This window comes from Neurospora tetraspora, assembly GCF_033439725.1.
Source record: "Neurospora tetraspora strain CBS 560.94 chromosome Unknown B0H65scaffold_5, whole genome shotgun sequence".
In the NCBI taxonomy this organism is placed as follows: Eukaryota; Fungi; Ascomycota; class Sordariomycetes; order Sordariales; family Sordariaceae; genus Neurospora; species Neurospora tetraspora.
Window position 1 is genome coordinate 3,869,542 of NW_026944387.1, and position 16,536 is coordinate 3,886,077.

The 16,536-nt window shown below is 54.8% G+C and overlaps 4 protein-coding genes across 4 annotated transcripts; 2 read left to right on the forward strand and 2 right to left on the reverse strand.

The window, feature by feature from the left end:
* The first annotated feature begins 285 nt into the window (after positions 1 to 285).
* Positions 286 to 9,505, forward strand: B0H65DRAFT_242315 (uncharacterized protein). Its single transcript, XM_062822342.1, has 3 exons — positions 286 to 695; positions 796 to 1,597; positions 1,661 to 9,505. Exons 1-3 carry the CDS (start codon positions 451 to 453, stop codon positions 9,266 to 9,268), a joined length of 8,655 nt encoding a protein of 2,884 aa, XP_062680976.1. The 5' UTR covers positions 286 to 450; the 3' UTR covers positions 9,269 to 9,505.
* A 342-nt stretch (positions 9,506 to 9,847) lies between these two features.
* Positions 9,848 to 12,232, forward strand: B0H65DRAFT_242504 (uncharacterized protein). The gene is made up of 2 exons (XM_062822344.1): positions 9,848 to 10,315; positions 10,375 to 12,232. The coding sequence occupies exons 1-2, from the start codon at positions 10,192 to 10,194 to the stop codon at positions 12,003 to 12,005; spliced, it is 1,755 nt and encodes a 584-aa protein (XP_062680977.1). The 5' UTR covers positions 9,848 to 10,191; the 3' UTR covers positions 12,006 to 12,232.
* Positions 12,232 to 14,499, reverse strand: B0H65DRAFT_242597 (ADC synthase). Its single transcript, XM_062822346.1, has 2 exons — positions 14,105 to 14,499; positions 12,232 to 14,031 (listed from the first exon to the last, which is right to left on the reverse strand). The coding sequence occupies exons 1-2, from the start codon at positions 14,260 to 14,262 to the stop codon at positions 12,459 to 12,461; spliced, it is 1,731 nt and encodes a 576-aa protein (XP_062680978.1). The 5' UTR covers positions 14,263 to 14,499; the 3' UTR covers positions 12,232 to 12,458.
* A 127-nt stretch (positions 14,500 to 14,626) lies between these two features.
* Positions 14,627 to 15,539, reverse strand: B0H65DRAFT_540687 (uncharacterized protein; the record flags this gene model as incomplete). Its single annotated transcript, XM_062829163.1, has 2 exons — positions 14,627 to 15,078; positions 15,144 to 15,539. The coding sequence occupies 2 exons, from the start codon at positions 15,537 to 15,539 to the stop codon at positions 15,010 to 15,012; spliced, it is 465 nt and encodes a 154-aa protein (XP_062680979.1). The 3' UTR covers positions 14,627 to 15,009.
* Between the last annotated feature and the right edge of the window lie 997 nt (positions 15,540 to 16,536).

Consider the following 16,536-nt stretch of genomic DNA (forward strand, 5'->3'; position numbering starts at 1 on the left):
TTGAACTCGAGACCGACTTGGACGCCCCGGTTTTTCAACTTCACTTTGTGAGGCTGTGAAAACAATTTTGTCCAGTGTTACATGCTTCCTCTCCCCTTCCATTGCTTTGCACCAAAGCATCACTTGCCGACGGGACCCCTTCCTGTCTTCGATCTGGACCTTATTCTTGGTCCGTCTGCTCTCTTCCAGCACGTCTCTCGTTTCAATAGCGTGTTCTTGTGGCGATGATCACTGCTTAGCTTTTTACTGTATACATCGCCGTCCATCGCAACAGAGCGCCATCCGATAATCGTTAATCCTAATCGATTCCATCAGCAGGGACTTTGCTGTTTCGACATCCACACATGTTCTTTGCCTAGGATTCCACCTGGCCAGTCCTTTACACCTTACGTCTTCCATCAGTTTCACATAGCCGTTGCTGCCGTCACTGGGCATCGCCATTGACTGGCAATGGCTTCCTTCTTTCCACCCCTGGGGGCCGGGGACCCAGTTCTGCAAATATGCAACAACGATAACAACACCGACCGTCTGGTCTACTGCAACAAGATACTGCCCTCAGAAGAGAGGTTACGGACCTCATGGCAGTGGGGCACATTGATAGTGGGAATCGCAGGGTTGGCTCTTCCCGTCCTACTAACGGTGATCCTAACAATATACCATCGTCTGCGTCAGTCAATATCAGACAGTTACACCAAGTAAGTTCATCCTGTGTCTCAACCTCCCGTCTTGTCCTAATTGCCATCACCCATGCCATCCTTTTCATGATATTGCCCATGATATTAACATCCACAATAGGAGGAAACGCAAATCACCTTCCGGAAGGAAGAACCCAGGCTCACCGTCGTCGCGGCCTGAGTTCAAGATCCCGTCCTCAACCAAGACTTTCCAATTCTTGGATGGCGGTGTATCAGGTGATCGTGGTGTCGTCGTCCAACAATTAGTAGGGGGTACTGTTTACATCAGTCCCTTATCGTCGTGCACGGACCCTACCCCCTTCCAGCCCCTTCAAGCTACCCCAACCCAGGACATTATTCGTCTCGGGTTGGTTGACGCGAAGGATGTTTCACCTGCCGATCTTCCGGCGTGGGAGACGCACATTTCCGACTTCATCCTAAGCGATGACGTTTCCGGGGTTGTCTTGAAGGTAGCGGACCTCGCTAAGGAGGATGAGGAGACGGCGGCGAGTCTGTTTGCCCGGCTACACCAGCGGGTGGTGCCGATCGTCCTTAACCTCGGCCTTGAGGAGGAGACCGAGTTCGTTAACAATGTCGACTTCTCGGGCCTGGTGGGTGTCATCGTTGAGAATGCCTGTATCCTGCCCAATGGCGACAGGCGGGATTACTTCCGCTCGGAGAAGTTGAGGGAGCTCATGAACAAGTGTGCTAAGGAGAGGCTGGAGCGCCCGCACTTCTTTGTTGCCTTTCACGATCTCTGGGAACAGCAGCCTTCTGTGGCGGTTGTGTGCAGAGGTGAGAAGGTCGCGAGTCATTTTGAGGCTATTTATCAGCATGGCCCTAGACATGTGGCGAGTGGTCTGAAGATGACCCAGCCTCCTGTGAGCGGCTTTGAGTATCTGCGAAAGCCTGAGACTTCTGATGTGAGCTGCCCCAATCAGTGAAATTGACCTGCTACAAAATGAGAGCTAACAAGAGTGTTACAGCTTCAAACTGCGTGGTTGCAGCAAAAGAAAAAGGTTTATGTTGGCGATGACAATGAGCTTATTGACCAGACTTCACGACTCGACGTTGATAGAATCGCGTCGATCGTCCCTGACGTCAAGAAGCTGTTGCAGCCCGTTGAGCAAACCACCAAGAAGCAGGAGTGGTGGTCTGACGAACCAGAGCTCTCCTTCCCGCCCCCCTATCGCGAGGTGGCGCCTGCAAGGGACGAGTTCTGGGAGTGCGACCACAGAGGCGAGGCGCTTTCAGCCTTGGGATGCATTCCCCTCACTGCGTCGGCAACCGACATGCAGTACGAGGCTATCTTGGCGACGCAGACCCATCTGCGCGATTTGAACATGCTGCAAAGGCTGCGTCCTGCCGAAGTCGATAAGCTTGTCATGGCTTATCGCAACTTCCAGCAGGAGACTGCCCATCCTCACCTGTTCACTCCTCTTGTTGATGGCCTTGTCGAAGGCAAGGTTTGCGTCTACAAGGGCCTCGATACCGGCTTCAAGGTCCCCGATGGTGAGGCTCACTTCTGGGGTATCTCTGTTCCTCGTTCCGAGGATGGCGACGTCGACATCTTTATTTCGAGGAGCAATCCCAGTGATGTCGCGACTATTCTCCACATCTGGCTCGCTCACAATGGCATTGCACGCGTGGATAGGTACGAGGAGGAGCTGCGCCTGGAGAACAACATGGGCTCTGATCTGCCTCTGCCTACCAGCATCCAGACTGCCATCAACATGTGCTCTCCTTCTGAGGTTCTCTTCTTCTTGCAGCAGTTGCAAGTAAGCCGCTTGACGCATCCCTTCCGTATCGTCATGGAGGCCTATTGCCGCGCTGTTCTCCTGGACGAGTCCTCTACCATTGCCTGGAACGACGCTCACTGCCGCCTTTACCTCGAGGGCAAGGTCTCTATGAGGGATCTCCTCGAGCGGAGACTGACAGAGTTCGTCCGCATGGGTGCCACTGCCCTTCCTTCCGCTGATGGTCTTGTGGCTGTTGCTGCGGCCATCGAGCATCGTGTCCGTGAATCCCTCTACTCTGGAAATGTCGATGCGCTCAACGCCATCAGGAACCCCCTGACATATGCTCTGGATCCCATGAACCAATACCACGACAACAAGTTCGTTGATGTCAACACTGATCTCATCGCTCTCATGTTCTTCACCACTGTTCGCAAGCTTGCTCTGGAGGATGTCTACCTCGAGGCCACGGATCACTGCCCCCTTTTCTCGCAGGCTGACCAAGCAGCTGTTTTCGCTGAACTGTGGGTGCTTGGTTCTCAGTGCGAGGCCTTCTTCGGCATCCACCCGCGTGCCCTTGGCAAGATCATTTACGACCAGTACACAGCCTACCTTCGCAAGAACCCGCCTCCTACTCCTTCGGACGACGGCGACCGCAATGGCCATATGACTGTGTATTCCAAGCCTAAGCCTTCTCAGAGAGAGCCCGGTGATGAGTACGAGGATCCTGCTCGCCGTGGCTTCAGGGACCGCATGAAGCTCAGCTACTGGCGTGAGAAGCTCGCTGACTTTGGCGCCCTGTCCATCTTCTGCATGCCTGCTGTTCTGGATATCTTGCTTCTCACCTTTGTCGGTCGTGGTTTGTTCATGACTGCCTACATGGGCGAGGACAATATACTTGCTGCTTGCTACGGTCTTTTGATCGCTTTGCTTATCTCCGCTGGTGTTACCGGCTGGGTTGGCAGTATCGGCAACTACTACCTCTGCAACTTTGCGTACACCAACATGGTCTTCTTCCACGCCCAGCGCCTTTCCGGTGGCTTCGTGTTGACCTTGTTGGTTGGTCTGGTCGGCTTCATTGTCTTCACTGTCAAGACTTCCGTCTACGCTGGTCTCGTCTTCTTCGGATATCTCGTGCTCCTTGCGACCTATCTCAACGTCCTCGGTATCATGGCTACCATGCACCAGGAGGGAAGCCCCTTGACTTCGGGTCGCAGCGTACTCTGGAGAACCATCCCGTTGCTTCTCATCTCGCCTGCCCTTTCATCTTTCGTCCACGGCAAGGATATCGCGATCTACCTCTCTGTCGGATACGGCTTCCTCGCGTTGCTCATCTTCCAGTACCGCAAGTTGTGCCACGAGTGGATGGGCTGGCTCAACAACATCCCCAAGTTTACTGAGGCTGACATTCACTCCTGGTATGAGCACCGCATGAACCAGAGCTCGGTCGCGAGCCCCACCGAGAAGCCCAACGCGGATGAGACCAAGAAGCTTGCTCTCCAAGCTTTCCGAGATGCCATCAAGAGACAACAGGGCCGCGTTTTTGGCGCTGCTCATGATGGCTTGATCCACAAGGTTGCCGAGGGTTTGCCCTACATCAACTGGATCCTTCGCATGGACGGCCCTCCTGAGGAGGTTGTCGATGTCTTCTCGCCCCCTTGGTTCGCCCAGCTCGCCGAAGCGCAGAAGAAGCGGCTCCAGATGTCCCAGGGTCTCAAGGAGCACAGCGTCTTTTTCCTCTTCCGCCAGGCTCGCTACGATATCGGCCAGAACGTCGGCCTTTTCGTCGTCTGCTTGATGGATCGTTGGGTTAGCGTCATCATGTCTGGCAGCGGTATTGCGAACGTGTTCCCCAACTTCACTTCGCGCTACGCTATCTGCTTCGCCATCCTTTACTTCTGTCTGTCCATCATGGTTCTCGACATTACCCTCAAGAAGTACTGGCAGTTCAGCTACGATCTTCCCAAGGGCATCCTCTCTAGCGATGCCGAGCTGTTCGCTCTCAGGCAGAAGTGGCAGCAGACTCGCCGAAACCAGTACATCGGCGCGCTCCTCACCCTCGCCACCAGGCTTTTGGCCACCTTTGGCTTGACCACCATCGGCGTCTGGCTGTTTGTTGAGGAGGCCCAGATCCTGGCGCTGTACTACCTGTACTGCCTCGGTTATACTGGAGTTATGGTCTTCCAGTTCAACCGCTGCTTTACGACCAGCGTCCGCGCCCATGTTCTTTCCATCCTTATCTCCGCCGTCATCGGCTTCATCGTCGGCTGCCTGCTCTACCTGATGCCCAAGGGCCTGATCGTCTCCGTCGACGTGATCGGCCTCTGCGTCGCTTCCGTCTTCGCTGCCGTGTCTACCTCATACTGGGCCATCAGGAAGCCAAAGCAGATGGATCTCAAGGAGGATGGCGCCAACGGCGACAAGCCCAACACTTGGAAGCAGCAGAAGATCGGCCACTCTGATAACTCCTTCACTGGCAAAAAGCCCGCTCAGGTCAAGGATCTTCCTGGCGATCTACTTCTTGCTAAGCAAGAGACGCCCTTGGCTCGCTCGGTCTCTGAGACCCTTCGCGATGGTCAGAGCAACTTCCCCGGGAACTCGGAGACGGTTTCCTGGAGGGAAGATGTCCTCAACACTGCGTTGGCCATGTGGCTGGATGAGAAGATTCGCGTCACTGTCTGCCCTCGCGGAACTTTCTTGGATGCCGGACTCAGCGAATGCGTCTCTTTCAGCGAGCTCAAGGATGATGAGTTGCACATCACTACTGGTTTCCTTCCTGAAGAGGAAGCCAACTTGGCGACGTGGCAGCCTCTTCTTGCTTGCATGATTGGCGAAGCTATCCTCTACCACACTGCCCGCGGCATTATCGGTTTGGATACCGCTAAGGCCGTCCATGCTGAGCACATCCTTTCCGGTGCTGACCGTTCCTTCACCGTCTCCAAGAGAATCGCCTTCCAGCTTGCTACTGAGGACAGACAGGGTCTTTACAGGATCCGCGAGCAGACCAACCAGGAGCTGATGAAGCATCTTTGCCTTGAGACTAGCATCGACTCCGAGTGGGTTTCTCTCCCTCGTCCAGTCCAGGAGACCATCCTCTCCCGTATCCAGGGCATGTCTGCCTCGCAGTCTCGCGACTTCCCCACCTGGATGGAAGAGAAGGGCGTCGACCTCCGCTGCAGCAACTTCCACGTCAAGCTCTGCCTCGAACTCTACCTGATGGCCGGCGAGCGCGTGATGATGTACAACTCTGCCTTTAACACCTCCACCGACACCCTCTGCTACTTGCCTGAACCCGACAGCGAGAGCCAAGAGACCTCGCCTCTCATGGACAACGGAAAGAAGGGCAAGCACCTGCACTGGACTCACAAGATTCTTTTCTACGTCCCTCTCAACTTTGTCAAGTGGGTCGCCATCATCTCGGGCGCCGGTTCCAACATTGAGCGCGAGCTGTGGTACTCCCTCCGCAAGATGCCTCGCATTCGCAAGGTCCTCATGTGGCTCATCCTTGCCATTTGCCAGATGTGCTTCCAGATCCGCGATACCTGGATCTTTATGATTCTCATCTTCCACCACAATGCGCTTGTGCAGATCTGGCGCTTGGCTCGCAAGGGAACCCCCAGGACTTTGTACAAGAACCGCATCGTCGTGGTCATGCGCAGAAGGGCTTTGACTGGCTTTGCTAAGCTGAACGAGTACGGCAAGTTGATGCTCAACATCTACGAGGGTCACCTCAAGGAGGCTCCGGAGGAGAAGACGCAACCTGTTGCTACTGCTGTTTATGATCACACCTACCGTCTCATCACCAAGTCCGTCAAGAAGGGCAAGGACGAGGTTCTCTCGTCGTTCACCTACGGTGAGGGCAACAAGTCTAGACGCCCAACTGAGAAGTACGTCGTCGATGGCACCACCGTCAAGCGCTGCCACTACGATGAGAGACGCCGCATCTCCCACGGTATCATCAAGTTCGGTAATGTCGAGTATTCTTTCCGCTACTTCTACAAGTCCAGTGATAAGGGTTCTCATGATGTGCTTAAGGCCGAGTACGAGCTGAAGGCCGACCATCCCTTCGTCCTGACCGTCTACTGGGGTACTCCTCCCAAGGAGAAGGTCGGGGAGTGCAACTGGACTCCCTCCGACCGCGTCGGCCAAGTCGACCGCAGCACTTACGGCAGAACCTTCACCACCGTCATCACCTACCCCCATCGTCGCGACCCCGTTGAGACCACCTACATGGAGGAGAACGGCAGACAGATTACTGTCGACCGCCCGCCCCGTATCTTCGAGCACGAGGACGTCCTTCTGCAGAGGCCTACTGATGTCTCCTTCGAGGATGACGATCTCTTCATCTACCACCGCCGCTCTTCTGTTGAGCGCATGGCCAAGAACCTCAAGCAGACTTACTCGTTCGCCTCTCGTCTCAATCCCATGTCCTGGTTTTCCATGCGCAAGAAGTCCATCTACCGCCCTGTTCCCACCTGGTGGCTGCGTACCGAACTCTGGGATATCTGGCGCAAGTCCGGCACTCTCGATGCTGTCACCGCCTGCTGGATGGACGAGCTCATTCTCCGCGAGGAACCACTTCTCCGCCGGTACTGGTCTGCTAGAAACAGTGGTCAGCTCTCTCAGGCACGCATGATTCTCGACGCCGACATTGACCAGATTTCCGCTGCTATCGAGATTGAGAAGCACGTTGGCGAGCTGTGCATGTTACCGATCAAGACTGCTGACTTGTACGCCATGGGTCTCGGAAAGGATGCCAACCAGATCACCACCAAGCCGCAGGACTGCTTCAATGACTCGGAGAACCGTATCTCGGTCATCTTCAACGATATTGGATGCTGGCCTGAGTCTCCCGGTGGTGTCTCCAACTGCCGTCGCGATCTTGTCAACGGTCATACCACCATCCGCAACCACGTCTTGGCTGAGTCTGCCAACGAGTATGGTATCCCGCGCTTCCAGGTTGAACGCAACGTTCAGTCGCTCAAGGTCGTGCCTCTGTGGGGTCTCGATGGTCGTGTTCCTAACCACGGTCTCATTGAGAACCTTCTCGAGATGCAGGTCGAAGACAAGATTGTCCGCACGGACATCGATCGCGACGTCGTTGACACCTTCATTCCGCTCCTCCGTCTCTTCGTCAAGGGTGCTCGCTCGCGACACATCTCCAAGCCTGATATGTACCGCTACAGCAACGCCATCCTCGACATGTTCCAGTACTTTGAGCACAAGGATTACAACAAGACTTGGAACTCCAAGGAGGTCGCTGCCGCTTGGGCTGAGGCCTGGCTCATCAAGTACGATGACCCGGATATCGCTGATCCCGAGGACAACCTGGCGGTTCAGCAGCCTACCATGTCGGACTTCCGCGACTCGCTTGCCATCTTCTCGTCGTACTTCTTCATCTACGCCGTCCAAACTCCTGAGAACTGCCCCAAGGTCTTCCAGAGCACACATCACGGTATCAGCTCCATGTTTGGTGTCTTCCTCAAGTACCAGCGCGGTGCCACCTTCGGTATTTGGGATCACGCCATTCTCTGGCGTGAGTGCTGCCTCAACCTCAGTCCTGCTCAGTCGACTCTGCCCATCCCAGTGCAGTCCATGGTCCTCGCTGGTATTGGTCTGGCCATGAAGCTCGCCTACTTCCACGCCGATGTCATCTTGCCTTGCACGTCCTTCTTCAACCCCATCTGGGAGACCTCGCTCGGTACCGACACCAACCGCATCGGCCACGAGAAGAAGTTCGCTCGCAAGATTGATCCCATCATCAACGGTGTCAGCAACATGGATGCCTTCAAGCCTGTTGATGAAGTTCGTACCACCACGCCCACCGTCGTCATGTTGTCCAACGTGCAGTTCATCAAGGATATCCGCACTGCCATCCGCGCTGCCGACGTGATCGTCAACCAGTACGGCTTCAAGGAGTACCGCCTCTTCATCTACGGCGCCAAGGACCGCGAGCCCGAGTACGCCATCAACATGACCAAGCTGATCGAGGGGTGCAAGCTCACCGAGCACGTCATCCTCAAGGGCTTCGGCAAGCCTCAAGAGATTCTCAAGGACGCCTGGCTCTTCATGAACTCGTCCCTCTCCGAAGGCCTCCCGCTCGCCGTCGGCGAAGCCGCTCTAGCCGGTGTCCCCGTCGTCGCCACCGCCGTCGGCGCCACAGCTCTCGTCCTCACCGACCCTGACAACCCGTCGGTCGCCTACGGCGAAGTCGTCCCGCCCAACGACCCCGTCGGTCTCGCTCGCGCCCAGATCTCCATGCTCGCCATGGCCGGTCCCTGGGCCAAGTTCGCCGGCGACGTCGACAAGCGCGGCTCCGTCCTGCCTTCCCTCATGCTCCCTGATAACCTAACACCTACCGACGTCGCCTTCCTCACTAAGCGCATGCACGAGAAGACCGATGCCCGTCGCAAGCTCGGCATGTTGACCAGAGAAGTCGTCCTCAAGGGCTTCCACGGCGAGCGATACCTGCGCGAGCACGAGCAGATGTACTGGGTGCAGTGGCACATGGCCAAGATGCGTCGGGACCCCGGCCTGATGCGCCGTCGTGCGCTCGTCAGGAGAAGCGAGATCAGGACCTTCGGAAGGAACTCGGTCCAGGGATCGCAGATGGGCGAGTATGATGGCGAGAGCACGGTTATCTATGGTGGTAGCGAGGCAGGGGTGTGGGATGAGTACAGGGAGGAGAACTCGAGGAGTCGGAGCAGTTACCAGGGACAGAGGGGGAAGAGGCTGAGTAAACAGCATGTGAGGGAGTTTGAGTTGTCGAGGTTGACTGTTGCTACGATAGGTGGGGCCGGGCCGAGCGGGTTGAGCTCGGGGAGGGTTAGTATGGTTAGTCAGAGGGATATTGTTTGATGGTAATGCATTGAGAGGTGTTTCGGGGAGTAATGAGTTATGAGTTGATGAACAGGCAAGCACGAAAGTGGGGGTGGGAGAGGAGGATCTAGGAAAGGCGGAAAGAAGGAAGGAAGGAACCAACATCGGAATCATGATCACATACTGGGACTGGTTTTTTTTTTCTTGTATTATCCCAAAAGCGTTGCTTTTAGCTGCAAGCGAGCATGACTAGTTTAGATCAATCGTTACTGCCTCTTTATGAGATCTTTGTCTTGGGAAATCATCACCCTGTCTCCCCATCATGTCTTCTCGGCAACCAATTCGATCGTGAATAACTTCCTTCCTTCCCGTTGCAGGATGAGACTTCAGGCTTAGGTACCAGGTCGTTCCGAGAATAAGAACGGATGTAATGTTGCGAACATCCAAGGATCCCTTCTCAAGCCGACGAAACATTTCATCCAGGAGGACAGAGTTGATAAACAAACTTCCATTTAACCATATAAATTGGACGTAGCACCGTTGCTAATGTACAAGATACGTTCTTGGATGAAAATAGAGAACGACTTGCCCTGCAAAGAGCTACCTTGAACATCATAACAGACCCACACGTGAGACCACATCACAGCCTGACATGGTCGTTCTTTATTGGCTCCGTGCCGCGACCGGGAATAGTGGGCCCCTGGTTTGAACGCGCCTGGGCTACCCATTCGCGACACATCACTCTGATTTCGAACTCCATCCTCCATTCTCTGAACACATAACCACGACCTCACCCTCCCTTCCGTTGTCACCGTCATGGTCCGCACTCGAGCTCAGACAGGCTAACCCTTAACAGGAAAGCGACCCCAGGGCATCCTCAAAAGCGCACCTCGAAAACGCGGTCGCCTCCGAGAGCAACCCGCAAGCCGTTCTACAACCAGCCAGACGTCGTCTCATCAAGTATGCCTTCTATCAGCCCCGACCCAGACCCAGACCCGACAGGGCAAGCACACGCCACAAGAGCAAGCTGGATCAGATCAAGCCGAATTCCAGCCATATCCAACGGGTGGACCACTAAATCGAAAGGTATGACGGGCGCTGTCCTCCTTGTGATCTGGTAGCTAATATACTATAGAATCGAGAAGTATCCGTCGAACGCAAAGGCCGGAAGCCGTTGCCTGCCGTTGCAGATCCACTCGAGCACACTTCAGACGAACACTCTCGGAAACGCCGACGAACATCTCTTGGACAGCAAGACCCTCCTCACCACTCTCCCCGTTTCGCAGGGAATTCTCCGCCCCTCTCCAGGCCGTCCGCTCATCGTCTCGAGCCCCCAGCTTTGCCAGCATCGCTCGCTCCCGTCCCGGTTCCGGCAGATGGCGACACCGAGGAGAGGCGAGATATAATCGATTTCTGGAGGAAAGAGGGGTCTTGGCCCAAGAAATATTTCGAACAGGACGACTATACCAGGAATCATTTCGAGAAGGAATTGGATCCAACCACAAGGCTTCAAATGCTTCTTTTCGAACGTTACGATCCAGCCGCAAGGCGTCTTTTCGTGAAGAAGGCATCTCTCAGCGTGGAACTGTTAGATCCAGATCGCTTGCGGCTAACTTCTATGCCGCCACCTTCTACAATTATGACGCCTAGCGATCAGAGACCAAGAGAAGAGAAGAGCGCCCCGTACTGGAGTGTCCAATACCAGTTCGTACTCGAGGCCATGGGTTCATACATGAAGAGGTCACCGTTAGGTATTACGGATGAGAGTAGAAACCTTTGCAAGACCCTCCTCGATACTGAACAACCGGCTCCTGAAAATTCACTCTTCGACGACGATATCTTTGAGAAGGTCTGCGATAAGCTTCTGAACAAGAACGAGGCTAGGGTTATTCAAGACATTTCTCGGCTGATCGCTCCTTCAGTGGAGCATCACGCCCTTCGTGCCAAACACCTCGAACACCTCGACCTTACCGAAAGTGTGAATGAGGGCTGGAACAATTCAGTCCCCTTGACCGGCATCCTTCGTCCTCAACCCGATTACTCCGTTGGTTTCGGACGAGACGCATTCACTAAGGAGCAGATCGATAAACTACGGCCATTTATTGGTGACTCTCTCCCCGGAGACCAGTCCTTTTTTATGGCCACGCACTATATGTACTTCCCGTTCCTAACCTGTGAGGTGAAGTGTGACTTCACGTTCCTAACCGGTGAGGTGAAGTGGGACGCTGGAGCACTCGATATCGCAGACCGACAGAACGCCCACAGCATGACACTTGCGGTGCGGGCCATCGTCGAGCTCTTCCGTATTGTAAAGCGCGAAGATGAGGTTAACCGGCAAATTCTCGCCTTCTCCGTCTCGCACGACCAGCAATCTGTACGGATCTACGGCCATTACCCGGTAATAACGGAGAAAGACACCGAATATTACCGGCACCCGATCCGCAATTTTTACTTTACTGACTTGGACGGCAAGGAGAAGTGGACAGCGTACCGATTTGTCAAGAATGTCTACGAGATATGGGTGCCCGATCATTTCAAGAAGATCTGCTCTGCCATTGACCAGTTGTTGGTGCCGGATTCCGGTGTTTCATCGCTTTCTGAGGCAACTGGACTTTCGCAGAACTTGGGGAATCTGATGCAGTCAGAGCAGCCTACGGCGACTCCATCGCAGGACTTGGGGAATCCGATGCAGTCAGGGCAGCCTACGGCCACTCCAGACACCTCATTTACAAGACCGGAGGCGGCAAAGAGGAGGAAGGGTCAAGTCAAGACATGAACAGTATCGTTTGGGTATCAAGTGTTACGCGAAGAAGATGTTTCACCAGTGATATTGACAGAGAATAATAGAGTGAGCAGCTGGTTGTTGGACAGAGCAACAGTGCGTAACAGTTAGCGACAGTGTTGTCAAAGGAAGCACAAGACAGACACTGCCGAGAGCCTCAACCTGGAACCTCACACACGACTTCACAGAGCGTGAGCAAGATAGACAGTAGGTTGTAAGGTATTGATTGATTGGCCCGTCAACCTTGACAGAGGGAGACGGGGTGAGTAATCTTATATGTCGAGCATGGGTCACGACACAGTGGGGTATCCAGGCACCTGCCCGGAATATCCCATAACATCAAGCCGTTGTGATGGTCAGTTGGTGCCCTCGGTCCTCGAGGAGACAAATTGATTCACCTGATATCCTGTTTATTCAGCCTTTTTACGCACAGAATCATGTCGTCACTTACGCCCCAGCGCTCATGGTCTGCAGCTTGTACTGCTCGTCGCCCTTCTTCCTCTCCTCCTCAATGATTTCCTGCACCGACTTGGATCCCGTGCTGTCACCGTAGTATTTCTCGGCCAGTTCGATAGTGCGCAGGTTGGCCGCCAACTTGTTCATGGTCTCCATCCACTCTTCGGTCTTCTCACTGTCAAAGACAATACCACCCCCAGCCTGCAGGTAAGCAACCTTATTCTTGACCAGCATGGTGCGGATAGCAATGCAAGTATCCATCTGTCCTTCGCTCAGGAAGGTGGTAACAGGGGCATCACCCTCACCACCCTCGACGCGAACGACATCGTAGGCGAACCAACCGGCAGCGCCAGCGTAGACGCCGCGCTTCTCCTTCTCCAAGTCGTAGATCAGCTCCATGGCACGAATCTTGGGCGCGCCCGACACGGTACCGGCGGGGAAGATGGAGCGCAAAGCGTCCCAACGGGTGCATTCGGGGCGCAGCAGACCGGAGACCTCCGAGGTGATATGCTGGACGTGAGAGAAACGGTCGATACGCATGAGGCGGTCGACCTTGACGGTGGACGGGTGGCAGACACGGTTAACATCATTGCGGGCAAGATCGACCAACATGACGTGCTCGGCGCGGTCCTTGGTCGAGGCCAGCAGCACGGCCGCAAGGGCATCGTCCTCCTCCGAGTTGAGGCCACGCTTGATGGTACCAGCAATGGCGTGGTTGACGATCCTGGGGCGAGAGCGGGCCTCGGCAGCGCTATAGCCAAAACGGGTATCCGCAGGAAGGTTGGCATAGCCGTCGGTCTTCATCAGACATTCGGGCGAGGCGCCAACAATGTGGAAGTCGGAGCACGAGAGGAAGAAGAGGTAGGGCGAAGGGTTGAGCGTGCGCAGAGTGCGGTAGATGTTGAAGGGGTGCAGGCTGGTGCTGCGAGAAAAGCGCTGAGACGGGACAGCCTGAATGATGTCACCCTTGACAATGTTCTTCTTGAGCTCCGTCACAAAGTTCTCGTAACCGTGGCGTCCAACGTTGGAAGAAAATGTCTGGTCGGAGGCGGGAGTGCTGGAGTCCTTGGGCGGGAGCGGCGTCTCGGGCTGGTTAATCACATCGAGTGTCGAGCGAATGCTGTCGCAAGCCGCGTTGTATGCCGCCTCGAAGTCGCCGGAAGGGTCCTCGGGAAGTCTGACATGGGTGACGACGGTGAAGGCGGAGGAGAAGTGGTCAAAGGCAACCATGGTATCGTAGAGCATGAAGAGGGCCTCGGGAATGTGCAGGTTGTCCTTGAGTTCGCGACCCTTGACCGTCTTGGGCTCGAAGTACTTGATGCAGTCGTACGAGATGTAGCCGACAGCGCCGCCGGTCAGCCTGGGGAGTCGGAGGGAGGGGATGCTGAGGACCTTGTCCTTGGCGAGCTCCTGTTCGAGGGCTCTCATGGGATCGCCGACATCTTGGTAGCCGGGGCCGGTCTCGAGGACCTTTCGGGGGTTGGCTCCAATGAAGCTGTAGCGGCCGACTGTCTCGGTGCCGCCATCGGCGCTCTCGAGGAGGAACGAGTATTCAGCTGTCGCTCTAGCCGAGTGAGTCAATTGAGCTATTCGGAACGGGACGCAAGACGAGGGAGAGGTTTGGGAGGAAGACGCACCCTGCGGAGAGCTTCAGGTAAATGGCCGAGGGCGTCAACAGGTCGGCAGGCAAGGAGATGCACAGAGGGAGAAGGGTGGGCCTTGCTGATGCTTGGCATGTCTGGTCGAAGAGCTTGCGCGCGTCCTCCAGGGACGGCCTGATGTCGAGTGCAGCCATCTTGAACTGGTGTAACGTTTACTGAACAAACGGGAGGGTATTCCCTGGGTGGGATTTAAGTCGGTGGATTTGCGAGAGAGATATCAATGTGGCCGATCGCGGACGCTATCGCAACCGTCAAAGTGGCAGCATGTCTCGCTATAATTTTCACCGCCTGCCGCGTTAGTGACTCACGGAGTGGAGTTGCCCGCCAAAAGGCGCCGAAAGGGCGGGGTTTTGTTCCTGGCTGAATGGAAGCAACCTTGACGGCCGATAAGCCGATAAGCTGGTAGCAAAGGTACATCATGCGCCAGTCACCTTGTTAGTACTTGTGCATAATGCAGGCTGGTCTGCTAACTGACTCGGTCAATCAACAAGTTACTTTATTGATGTTATTGAATGACCGTTCCGGCTCTCACCAAGACTCCGGATTTGGTCTCATCAACATTGGGCCCACTTCCAGCTGCCAGTGTGTATGTTTTCTCAATTGTTTGATCATCATTGATGCCATACTCTCCCATCGGGGTATATATAGAGTCAAGAGGAAAGATATGGTCGTGTCATCCAGTCGTCGATTCGTCAACCGTGGCATTTGATGTCTTATCTCATCAATGCCCTCTTCTCCCGGTGCTCTCGTCCCGGCCATACGACCTCATCCTATTTCGATTCCTGTGTCCTGACCTCCCTGCCATCAACTGCCATTCTCTCCTTTAGTACCTCGAAACACTCCGACTCCGACTCCTCCTATCGCTCCTCCCCCTCCGATCATCATACGTATACGTCGGCTGCGCCACCACGACCGGCACCTCCCTCATCGACGACCTCCTCGAATGGCTCCTATGCGTGGAATGACCGCGATGACGACTGTGCGAATGCCTCGACCTCGACCTTGAGTGCCTCACCCCGCCCACGTGTCGGGGCGGGTACTCATCCCTCACGCCATTGTACCAAGCCTTGCCGTTGGGCTTGTCGTCTGTTGGTGGAGCGCCCAGGTTGGAGCAGCTGCGGAAGATCCAGATGAGAAGAAGCAAGCCGGCGATAGAGCCGATGACGATGCCTGCGATGGCACCGCCGCTGAGGGTTTGAGCGTCATCGGGGTCGTTGTCATTGTCGGCTTGGACGACGGTTACTGTAGCGGCGGGTGGGGCGTCTTGCCGCCGGGTGATGGGACTGAAGGTTCTTGTGGGGTGGATGGCTTCAACTCCTTGGAGAGCTGGGTACACGACCCGTTTGAAGACCAAGTTTTCGAATTTTTGGACCGTTGAGGCGGGTATGCGTGGGAGTGGTAGGGGAGCCATGGTAGATTGTTTACAGACTCGCCGAGTTGGATGGCCTCACTGCTTCACTTTTTGATGGGATGTGAAGACTGTGTGAAGAAGACCCTGGGAATGAGAGGTGAGTGAAGGTTAGTTATAAGGGGATCCTTCGTCTTGAAGGGGATGTCTGTCCCTGGCATGTCAGGAACCAAAGCTGTTTTTCATGACTGCACGATGCGCACATGTTTGCCGGTTTTTCCATTCTCATGTTAGTTGAGGTTGAGAGCCGGTGATGTAATTGTACATGATGGAGGGCATCTCCCAACGATATTTTTGTTTCGGCTTTTGCGTGATGCTGAAGCTTGGATTCTCAATGGTCAGTCACCAAAACATGGCTGAAAACACGAATGGGCTCGACAGCCACGTGTAGCCCGGTCGTCGATCATGGCAAAGCTTCCTCGGCTTGCGGGTAAACAACATCTCGAGGGGAGACAAGGAGGGGCATGGGATTCTATATCTTGAAGCCGATGGAAATTGATCGTTGGAGTGCTGAAGACATGTATGCTGTGATCACTCGTCATCAGGAGCGGACAGAGTTAGTGAAGAGTTTCCCTGATTGAACCCTTGGTTTGGGAATGATATTTGATGATATTAAGCAGGAATTCTTCAATGGCGAGGTCGCGACAAAGGACGGACAATTTTCCGGCAGATGCATCATGATGTCATCTTATAGGCAGGCACAAAATCCCCACCTTTCTCGCGAACTCCCGTCCTCACGGGCCCCGGCACCCCACCCTTCCGCTTCTGTCCACTTTTGACGTTCTTGTTTCATTTCTCTCCACATCTCAACTGCTCTGCCATTTTGCCATCAATCTTCGCATCGAGACTGCAATGGCAAAACACCAAAACATGTGTTCCTGATGATCGCCAGGGACCAATCGGTCTTGATTGGACTTCTGTTTGCGTCGTTCCTTTTTCAAGTTCATCAACGTTTCCACTAGAGTCGTGCCTGGTGAGCATGACCAAGGCACAGTCACTT

Coding starts and splice junctions, on each gene's coding strand:
- B0H65DRAFT_242315 (XM_062822342.1), top strand. CDS start 451: ATGGCTTCCTTCTTTCCACCCCTGGGGGCCGGGGACCCAGTTCTGCAA. Junction 696..795: donor ATATCAGACAGTTACACCAA/GTAAGTTCATCC, acceptor CATCCACAATAG/GAGGAAACGCAAATCACCTT. Junction 1,598..1,660: donor GAAAGCCTGAGACTTCTGAT/GTGAGCTGCCCC, acceptor AGAGTGTTACAG/CTTCAAACTGCGTGGTTGCA.
- B0H65DRAFT_242504 (XM_062822344.1), top strand. CDS start 10,192: ATGCCTTCTATCAGCCCCGACCCAGACCCAGACCCGACAGGGCAAGCA. Junction 10,316..10,374: donor GTGGACCACTAAATCGAAAG/GTATGACGGGCG, acceptor AGAATCGAGAAG/TATCCGTCGAACGCAAAGGC.
- B0H65DRAFT_242597 (XM_062822346.1), bottom strand. CDS start 14,262: ATGGCTGCACTCGACATCAGGCCGTCCCTGGAGGACGCGCGCAAGCTC. Junction 14,032..14,104: donor TACCTGAAGCTCTCCGCAGG/GTGCGTCTTCCT, acceptor TCACTCGGCTAG/AGCGACAGCTGAATACTCGT.